General features: G+C 30.9%; 1 protein-coding gene across 1 annotated transcript; it reads left to right on the forward strand.

Moving 5' to 3' along the window:
• Positions 1-230: 230 nt before the first annotated feature.
• Positions 231-3,283, forward strand: LOC130995586 (uncharacterized). Its single transcript, XM_057920941.1, has 5 exons — positions 231-645; positions 1,282-1,438; positions 2,399-2,449; positions 2,590-2,682; positions 3,023-3,283. Exons 1-5 carry the CDS (start codon positions 497-499, stop codon positions 3,077-3,079), a joined length of 507 nt encoding a protein of 168 aa, XP_057776924.1. The 5' UTR covers positions 231-496; the 3' UTR covers positions 3,080-3,283.
• Positions 3,284-11,447: the final 8,164 nt, after the last annotated feature.

An 11,447-nucleotide genomic window follows, 5' to 3' on the forward strand; every position in this document is an offset into this window, starting at 1 on the left:
ATAATAAAATTTATTAATTTAGATTATATGTAATATTAATATTATATATATATATATATTATTAATTATATTTATTATGATTAATGAATCTTTATATAGAATGTAATAGTTAATTAATTAATAAATGATGAAGATTATATATGATAAATTTTGAAATGATGAGATTTTAGATATGACATATAGGTTAAGGCTTAATCCTATTATATACCATAGATAAGAATTGGGAAGCAGCATATGCCACATTCCATATTAAATTACGTGGCATATTCATATATTTATCACAAAATAAAAAGGGGAAAAGAAAATATAATTGTCAACCGCCTGTTAGTTAACTTCAATGCGCGGCTGCTGTTTTGCTCCCAAGATCGACTTTGAATGCTTGCAATTTCCGTCAAAATTTAGGGAAGGTAGCGGGAAGCGTGTTCTTTGCTGAAATTGAGAAGAAAAGGGGCAGTAATTGAAGAATATTGAGATAGTAAATAAGAGAGAGAGAGAAATGGTGAGGGGTGATTTGGGGGGATCAACAGTGGGGTTGGATCAAGAATCGACGGCAACTGGAACATGGGCGCTTTTCACAAATGACGCGTTGATGTCTGCCTTTCTTGGCTTCGCTATTGCTCAGGCCATTAAGTTCTTTACTGTCTGGTATGCTTCTTTCTTGTTCTTCACATTTACTGTTCGTTTTTTCTAATTTCAAAAACATTTCAATTAGAATCTCTAATTGCATCGCTCTTGCTGTCGGTGTCGGTGTGTGTGTGTGAGAGAGAGAGAGACAGAGAGGGAGAGAGATTAACTGATTAAAAGATGATGTGATTTGATCACTTTCTAAAATTTGAAAATGGAATTACTGTTTCACATGATTTGGAGATTTTTCTCTCTTGATTGTGATTTTGAGGGCGCTGTATGGTTATGAGCGCTACTTGGTAGATGAGTTAATTCGTATATGTATAGCTGCGAGTAGTTCTTGGTGATCTTTGGTGGTTGTATACATGAAATGCTGGTGAGGAGTTAGCTATTTCCAGCTACTTTCATTCTCTAATGAATAGATGCAGAATTCATCCATTCAAATCAAGACTTATTATCATAAAATGCTTTGTATCTGTTATTACATATCTGTATACACCAACATTGACAATGAAAAATGGCAATCAAGCATTATCTTTCGCTTATTTGAATTGTTTTCTTGGCTAAAGTTATTTAATGTTTTCATAATATTCGTTAAGTCAAAAGTATATGGGGGTACCTGCACTCGGAAGTCTAAAGAGCATCATACTCATGCAGGTACAAGGAAAACCGATGGGATCCCAAGCAACTTATTGGATCTGGTGGCATGCCATCATCCCATTCAGCTACGGTGACCGCTCTTGCAGTTGGTGTTGGTCTACAAGTGGGTTTTGGAGGACCGCAATTTGCCATTGCATTAGTCTTGGCAAGTGTGGTATGTTCTCTTGTTCCATAACCATAATATATCCTGGCCTGAACTTTATGTTATGAAGTGTATTAGTCTTGGAAAACATATTCTATACAAATGTTTCTGATGATTTTAGTAGTAGAACATCAACTTTTTTGTTTTCGTGATTAGCATCCTACCACTTGTGTTGCAGTATTAACTTCTTGATCTGCTTTAACAGAATTACTTTTGAAAAAAGAAAGAAAAGGTCTCACTAAATTAAAAAGTCTCTCTCCGCACATAGTGCAATTGCTGAAAATATATTCGGACATAACAAACGGATAAGTAAAATGTGATCATTTAAATATCTTCGCTATAACACATTCTAGACGAAATGTATCCTTGCATAAATTTTACTCTGTACATTATGTGTACTCGTATAACTTTACAAAATAATTGTTCTGTTTTATCAAATAATATTAAAAATTTACAAGGATAAAAATGTATTAATCGAATGCTCTAGAACTAAAATTGCTTGGTATGGGGAGTTTGGGGAGGCGGGGATGTGTATGAAGAAATGAGTGCTGTCTGGACACTTTCCCTTTCCCATACCTTTCCTTTTCTTATCCACCTTCTTGCCCATACTTTTTCCCATATACCTTAAGTTGCCCATACTAACAGACCTATGCATAATGAAAATTTAGAAGTTAATTCATATACTATTATAATATGACCAAATAAGCTTTTATACTAAACTATAATGGCCGAAGATTGAAACCTCAAGGTCAGGGTAACTCTATTGTTTGATTTCAGATTAGTGGATCTTGATGCATGAACTTTAAATATTGCGTATTCCAAATTGACAGTTGAGTCCTAGTTTTTCTCGTGATCGAGCTTTGACATACACTTTTACTTAAATCAAATTTTAATTGTAGTTCTAAGCTTCCATATATTATACGTATTTTCTTGGAATATTGTATCCGGTCTTACCCGGTCAAGTTTTGATAGGTGATGTACGATGCAACTGGTGTAAGATTACATGCTGGACGTCAAGCAGAGGTTTGTATAATTTTTGATGCAGTTTGTTTTGTGCACATCTAGGGTGAATGCACAAGCTACTTCATCAATGTGATAAAAGGGCTATAACTAGAGTCTATATGCATCCAGAAAATTATTAATGAACTTTATATATGTGTCAGGTATTAAACCAGATTTTATGTGAGCTTCCAGCTGAGCATCCTCTTGCTGAGAGCATACCTCTACGCGAACTTCTTGGTCACACACCTACTCAGGTTCAAGTTGATGCTTTGAATTACTTGATGAACATTCTCTGAATCCGAATTGCTGTTTTTTAAAATAATATAGGATCCTTAAATAATTCCCCTCATCACTCATCAGTTCAGATAATGTGAATGAATACACTTTTCATTTATCTACTAAATTCTGCTCCATCCTAATTCTACTAGGCATGTATGCATTTTGCTTGCGGCATTCAATTTCTTGCTTGAAACCTTAGAACATGACCAAAAATACTCAATTGTAGATTATAGATGAGCATTTTCCAGTTATAGATGAGCTCTTATAATTAAGTAGGATTGCTTAATAACTGTGATGTTCATTGTTTAACTTCAGGTTGCTGCTGGTGCGGTTCTGGGATCAATTACAGCAATAGTTATTCATTTAATCTGACGCAATCAGGATAAAGACTTTGTTTAGAGTTACTAAAGAGTTACTAAAGGTAGCTCAAAGGTACATAGCAAAATTTGTTGTTACTAGGATTATTCACCAAAGGACAATTCCTCTGTAACACTTTTCTCCTTCCTTGTTTCTATAAACGTATAGTCTGCCTCCAATATTTCATGCATTTTTTAATCCAATCATAGTTCAATTGCATCATGAATCCAAGCTCAGTATAGCAGAGAAAACTTTCTTGAGCTCCAAAAGCGGATCATTTTTTATCTCCGAGTTTGTGCGCCATGCAATGTGTTCGTCTGGCCTCACTAGAATAGCTCCACTATCTGTCATCTGACAGAGATCCCTAGGACGTGTATGAAGTTTTTCCACGGTGAAAGTGGCCTTTCGCTGCTGCATATGTTGGTTTGTGTTGCCACATTTTGAGCTACCTTGAATGCAGGCTGAGCTAGTTGATAGGATTGGAGATATAATAAGAAGGAAGTGAACATCATTTGCAGATACAAGGTGTAGGGTTGAGCAGGTTCTCTGACAAAATCAAGATGGCCTAAAATCTTACAAACACATTTTCAGAGAAGGTGGCATACCTCTTTTGAATTTGACAATAGTTGAATGTTCATATGGGGCAGTTGGCTTTTCTTGCGCATTTGAAAAACTAGAGCTCCTTTAGAATACCTAAGGTAGAGTCTCATAGTTATCCACACAATATTGTAGATTGTTGATATGCTGCCTACGCTCTGTTTGTGAGTGTGATTTGGCATTTTTGATGCCACGTTGGCATTCCGACTGCCAACTCAGATTTAGTTTGGCCGGAAAATTTCTCCGGACGGATATTGCAATAAATTGAAAGCTTGTTTAAATTTTTGTAACAATTAAAAAGATTGTCAAAAAATCAAATTTGGATTAAAGTGAGGTATTTTCATGCAATTTGCCCAAAAATAAATATATTGTCATATGTGGCAAGTGGGCCAAAGCATCGCACATGCATGTTAGTTATTGCCACATTTTTCCCTTGTCACCACATATGTTAAACTTACTGCGTTGAATAGACAATCGTTAATCGTTGTTTTACTAAAAAGTGTTTGTATAAAATTTTGGAATAGAAATATCGAATCTATATTATTTAAAAAAGTTAAAGTATTTGCGTCTTCTAGGGATTCCTGAGAAATTAGTCGGACTTATTAAAAATTGTGTTACAATTATAAATTTCTCTTTTGTAGTCAATAGAAAAGTCTATGAATTTCTTCATCCTACAAAAGGCTTACACCAAGGCTGCCCATTTTCCCTCTTTCTTTTTGTGGTGTGTGCTCAGGAGTTATTGTTTTTACTTTAAAGTTTTGAGATGCAAACGCCTTTCAGTGGAATTAAGATGGTTAGAACCGATTCATCTATTATCAATCTTTTCTTTACAAATGATAGTATGATTTTCTTTGAGGCAACAAGCAAAAGCGAGGGGTGTATTAAGGATTATGAGGAGGAGCCAAGCAGGAAATTAATTTCGAGAAGAAAGAAACTCTCATGCGTTCCCATGGGCATGAGCGCACTATGCGCTCCGCCTCATATGCATGCGGTCCGGTCCAGCATATTTTTTTTATATATAATTTATTGTTTTTTATTAAAAAAAATTACTCCCTCCGTCCCACGAATCTTGACACGTATTTTTTTTTGGCCGTCCCACGAATCTTGACACATTTTCAAATAGGATAATAATTATTACTTTCTCTCTCCTACTTTATCACTTTTATTATTTTTTTTCTCCTACTTTATCACTTTTGTTACATTCTTTCTCTTACTTTATCACTTTTATACTTTATTAACTACACACTTAAAACACTAATCTATAACTCCTTAATTCTCGTGCTGAAATCAAACGGGTCAAGATTCGTAGGAAGGAGGGAGTACATTGAAAGTGTCATTTAAAATATCATGTTCTTAGTAGAAAAAAATATTATTCTTATATGTCAATTACGCTTTTACTCACACTAAATGACATTTTTATTTACGATAAATGATACTCAATAATATTGACTTACTTTTTAATTTAATTAACAATAAATACATTTTTATTATTGTGGATTTTTCTTTAATTTTTTAATATTTAGCTCAAATATATTCAGTTAAAATTATTTTTTTATTATATTTATAAATACGATAATTGAGTTGATATCAATTTTATATAAAGTGCTAAGAGACAAAAATGCCATATCCCTTAAGTTGTATGTTAAAAATACTCTACTTTATAAACTTAACCATTTTATGCCCAAATTTAAGTGAATAACCTATTTTATTCATTTGATGTTGATGGTTTTGATTGGTCTTTTGTGAAAGTCTTACACATTTGACTGATTTGATAGCTATCAATCATAAATGTGTAAGAAAAATTAAAAAAATAGAACGATTTGACAACTATCAGTCAAGAGATCATTTAATCGGTGGGCATCATCTAGTCGCCCGGACGGTCCAATCATTTCACTCGACGATCAGATGATTTTACCACTTTGCTAGATAATTTAGCCACCCACCGGTTAGATGAGCTATTGACTAATAGCTGTCAAATCGTTTTCTTTTTTTGATTTTTCTTAAACATTTATAACTAATAGCTGTCAAATCAGTCAAATATTTAAGATTTAAAAAAAAATAAACAAGCAAAATCATCAACATCAGAGATATTTAAAGAATAGGCATAGAAAGCTTGTATTTATAAAAGAAGACATTTTTCATATACTATAATTTAAAGAATAGGATATTTTAAATTTTCATTCTTATAAAAATATAGAAATATAAAAATATTTTCAGTACATTTCAAGAGTACAAAAGCTAGTTCAAGTATCATATGTGTAAAATTTGAATTGACACGAGTGAGGAGAAATTCCTACCTACCTCTTTACCTAGTTATGTGCATTGTTTCTTGCTATATGATTATTGCTTTAGGGTGCGTTTTATTTGGTTGTAAATTTATCATGAGAAAAAGAAGGATAAATAAAATTTAACCATTTAAATATTTTTTTTCTTTTTTCACATTTCCTACTTGACCCTTACTCATTCCTCATTTACACTACAAACGAGGGATACTATTATCACATCATTTTTTGAGGGATAATATTATCCCTCATTTGTAGTGTAAATGAGGAATGAGTAAGGGTCAAGTAGGAAATGTGAGAAAAGAAAGGAATGATTTAAAGGGTTAAATTTTGTTTATCTCTTATTTTCTCATGATAAATTTACAACCAAAGAGAACACACCCTTATTGGTAAGCCGAGAAAGGTGAAAAGGCATCAACACTAAAGGGTAGTTTAAACATTTTACTTTAATTTAATATAGGATTAAGTTTTTATGAGAGTGATTTTTTTTAGGCGTATAAGAGTGAAATTTTTAATTACAAGTTATAAATGTGGACATTTTTACCTATTAATACTAAAAAAAATGGGAAATAAAGATATGGTGATTCGTAGTCTAATTAATCTCTCGTTGCTAGAACTTGATGTATAAGCATTAGCTATAATAAAACAATAAATCTATGCAGCCACATTGTGGCCACCCACACACTAATATAATAAGGATAATTTTGATTTATTTAATTTATTTTTTTAAATAAAAATAGAATTTAGTTATTTTATTATATTCTTTATATTGTACTTATCTTTTTAATTTTTTTTTGCATTTTTTATTTTTAATTTATTTTTTAATAAAAATAAAAAAGTTACCAAAAAATTGCAAAAAAATTACTATAATGTAGTGAATATGATAAAATGACTAAATCTTATTTTTATTTTAAAAAATAAGTTAAATAAATTAAATTATTTTCTACTTAAGTAAATTGTGGGCAGCCACAATGTGGCTGTTTAGCATTACTCATAATAAAATTACCAATAACTCTTCTAAATTATTGATGACTTTGTTTTGGGTTGGCCAACAACTAGATATTATACGTCATATGTTATGAATTTCTACTTTTCTCGTAATAGTCTTGAAAGCTGAAAGAAATATTATACATGATGTCAGATATAAATGGTTACATAGTTGAATTTTAATTGTTTGTAAATATGCGCTAGATATAATCAATTATGCGTCCGGTAAAAAATGAAAAATGTGTCAATTTTGTCTCTCGTCGATTTTCTAGTGAAAGAAAACCATCTCAGTAACACTCGGATGGAGAAGGCAATGCGCTTTACCAGCATTGGGTATTGCCTTGCTGATTCTTATGCTTTTGCTCCTCCTAATCCACATCTTCATCGCCTGCAAGTATCGAATAGATTGAGACACAAAATGAGATAATTTGTTTTTGAAATGCGCAAGCTACAGTTAGAAAAATGCGGCCAATAGATTCAAAATGCGCAACTACAATTAGAAAATTCATTGGCGGAATTGTAAAATGCAGAAATGGGTGGTATTAATAGGAGATTTCAATGCAAAGACATAATTATTGTTAGTGGGGATTAAATCCATGTAGAAACTTTGTTTAAATTAAAAGTAGACAAATTTTAGCTGCCAAGTGTACTTTAATGTCAAATTTTATTTCATGCGTGTCATTCAATAAATGTTTAAATAATAGATTAGATATATGGTGTAGATGTTCGAAGAAGTGGATATTTTTTGTAGATAATTTTTTTAAAAAGTGAGTAATTTGATATATTACCACTTTTATAAAGATGTTGGTGGGATGTAAACATGAGATATTGCCTAAAATAAAATTCTATTGCGTATCTCCTTTCATTTTAGGATATCTTGTATTTCAATAGCACCAATGCCCAACATAAAAGAAAAAAAAGAACAACTCTTGATGAAAGTAGATGAAAGTATTGATGATGATTGAGACTCGTAGCAAATTTCACCAATGTAATTAATTGGATACTCGAATTTATTAAGTACCATCTCACTTGTCAAAATATAAGAAAAGATATTCAATCCAGTACAAAATAATATTCAATCCAGTACAATAGTAAGTAGTAATGAATAACCTTGAATGAAATGAGGAAAGGAAAGAGACACTTTCCCGTGCAACTGATTTCTGAATGACACTGTTTCAATATACAAATGATATCATTTGAAGATCTTCAAGTGTCATTTGTATGTTGAAGTAGTGTCATTTAAAAATGTTCAAATATTATTTCCTAAATGAAGTAGTGTTATTTTGAAAATCAGTTGTACGGTGCAACCGATTACACGAGAGTATTTGAGTATTTTGGGAAAAAGTAAAGGGTAAAAAGTTGAATAGATACGTAGGCCATAGTGGGATTTTGCAATTTTAGAGAATGATGATGGAATCCCTAAACTAGTGTGGTACAAGGACTACATAGTAGGCCATAGTTTTTTTTTTTTGGAGCTTACGAAAAGAAAAAAGTAAGAGCCGTGTAATACAATTGTCCAATTTATTAGAGCCGCGTATATCATATTAGGATAGGCCGAATTAGACTTAGCCCTGCCTCATCTTATCATCATTGTAAAAGGCCATATACCAAATTTGCAACAATTGGACTTTGAGAATTTTCATCTTTAATTTTAATACTCCCTCCGTCCACGAAATGAGTACCCACATTTCATTTTTCGTCCATCCACGAAATGAGTACTCATTTCCCTTTTTAGCAAGTGTACCCCACATATCCCTTTAATTAATACACTAAAAAAGTGGGACTCTTAAACTATTCACACTACATTCCATACATTTCTTAAAACCCGTGCCGTTCACAAATGGGTACTCATTTCGTGGACGGAGGGAGTAATATTCATATATGTTACGTGTAAGAATGAAGCCATTTTAGAAAGAGTAATGCTAAACAGCCACATTATGGTCACCCACACACTAATATAATAAGGATAATCTTGATTTATTTAATTTATTTTTTTAAATAAAAATAGGATTTACTCCCTCCGTCCACAATTTAATGCCCTGTTTGGCTTTCAAAAACTGTCCACAAATTAATGCCCTGTTTTGCTTTTTGTACCCTTTTACTCTCCTACTTTTTCTATATTTACTACCCTTTGCCACTAATGGACCCACCTTCAAACACCTTTTTCACTTTTATATTCTATATTTACTACACTTTATCACTTTATCACTTTAGTCAACTACTTTATCACTTTAGTCAACTACCCTTATATTTCATCCACATCACCTTTTTCAGCTTTCTTAGTCTCCGTGCCAGGACCCAAGTAGGGCATTAATTTGTGGACGGAGGGAGTAGTTAGTTTATTATATTCTCTACATTGTACTTATTTTTTGTAATTTTTTTTGCATTTTTTATTTTTAATTTATTTTTTAATAAAAATAAAAAAGTTACCAAAAAATTGCAAAAAAATAACTATTGTGTAGAGAATATGATAAAATAACTAAATCTTATTTTTATTTTAAAAAATAAGTTAAATAAATTAAATTATTTTCTACTTAAATAAATTATGGGTGGCTACAATGTGGCTGCATAGACTTATTGTTAGAGATGTAGGGAAGAATCACAATCTATAGATACACATAGCAGGTGGTACATTTTGGAGTTGATTAGTAGAAGGAACAATCGTTTTCACTCCTTTCTAATAAGATAGCATAGCATCCTTTGAGACTTGTGCCTTCTCTCTCCAACCTTTTTGCTATTAATCTTTTCCAACTCCCATCACTCTCAATTTTTACTTTCTTAGAGAGAGCGACTACTTTAATTTATAGTAGTAAAGTAATTATTCTTTGGAGTTAGCAGTGTTATCACATTTTTGTAAGCTGTAAAATTAATTAATGTGGGGGTAACATGAATCAAGCATAGAAGTTAATGCAATGTTTGGATGCAAATGGCAAATGCACGTGCCCCCCGCACTAGTGCCACACTATTAGGGAATACAATAATATTAATGCACATGACATGCTCATATTATATAATAAGAAAATTGATTTATTTTGTGGCACCACTAAATCTCCCATTAATCATAAAATAATTACAAAGTTGTCTAGCGATAATAATTTTTCTTCATTTTTCACTATGAAAATTCGAATTTATATATTATATAAATATATATTCTAAATTAAATTTGTAAATTGTATAACTTTAAATTTATACTTTTAATTTAATTTATAATATTTTGTTATATAGAATTTATTGTTAATGTTTACTCTATATAGAACAATTTATATCTTATATAATAGGGATTATATAAGGGAAATGGATTAGTCCAATGTGGCATCATCATTTTTATATTTATTTTATTTATCTTAATTCTCATTTTTCTAAAACCTCAAATCCCACATTGATTTTTTTTTTCAAAACTCCATCAAATGAAAATGAGTATTTCTCTTGGAAAAATAAATAGTTATATTTTTATTGAAAAAATTAATTTTCATGTAGTATTTGTTGTACCAAAATTTGATGCCCAAAAAAATATTTTTATTTTTTTTGAGAATTTTAATTTGATCAAATACTAATTTAATATTTTTTCAATAAACGATAAAAGAATGTAATTTTGAGATAAAAAAATTACATGACTTCTTGTCAATAAGAGATAAAAAAAATTGGGTACCTAAAACACGATGATATCAATCAAATTTGAAAATAATAAATTGATTTTAAAATAATTAAGAACCAATATATCTAATTCAAAAGAAAAATAATGTAATTTGATTGATCCGATTAAAAAATAGTCTTTTTCAAAATTGAGTGAATTAACATCCTAAATCGCTCAAAAAAATAAAGGGTAAAAAAGACAGATAATGACAAGATATGGGACTCATCAGTCTATTAATATGTCCAAAATTGTACCACCCAATTAATGTAACAATTTATGCCCATCCATCCCATGTGAAATATATCAGAAATTAATTAATATCCCAACCGAAATGGCCCCTAGCCTCAATCTGACATAATAATTTATCATTTATCATATATTCTGAAATCTCACATGTCATTCCTGATGTTTTTGTTTCTGAATATCACTTATCATTGCAATTTATCGTTATTATTTCTCTAATTTTCCTTCATTTCATGAACGTTTATTTTAAAAATGAATTGAAGAAGTCATTTACTGACATGTACGATCAAGTGGTGCACAAATATGGTCTTTTTTAGTTTTATCTAGTCATACGCATAATCATTAAAAATATTAATTCACAGTTGTTTTGGGCTTTAATTTTAATTTTTTCAAAAAAGAATAAAAGAATCTTACAATATTTCCGTTTATGCATTATGAAATTGCTAGGTCAAGATACTCTGATTCAAGTCAATAAAATACTGGACTTGATACTACAATAACTAAAAACAAACGCTAATTAAAATATATTTTCGTGACATTATTATAAAACTAAAATAAAATAAAGTTGTATTGAGTGTTGATAATGTGAAAGAAATGGAAAAGAAACAAATATTAGTAGGTGATGGCGACAGTGAGAGCT

This window comes from Salvia miltiorrhiza, chromosome 7 (assembly GCF_028751815.1).
Source record: "Salvia miltiorrhiza cultivar Shanhuang (shh) chromosome 7, IMPLAD_Smil_shh, whole genome shotgun sequence".
NCBI lineage: Eukaryota > Viridiplantae > Streptophyta > Magnoliopsida > Lamiales > Lamiaceae > Salvia > Salvia miltiorrhiza.

What these genes read in the sequence shown, in the direction of transcription:
- LOC130995586 (XM_057920941.1), top strand. Translation starts at nt 497, where the DNA reads ATGGTGAGGGGTGATTTGGGGGGATCAACAGTGGGGTTGGATCAAGAA. An exon ending in ATTAAGTTCTTTACTGTCTG is followed by an intron (nt 646 to 1,281) that starts GTATGCTTCTTT and finishes ATACTCATGCAG; the next exon opens with GTACAAGGAAAACCGATGGG. An exon ending in ATGCTGGACGTCAAGCAGAG is followed by an intron (nt 2,450 to 2,589) that starts GTTTGTATAATT and finishes TATATGTGTCAG; the next exon opens with GTATTAAACCAGATTTTATG.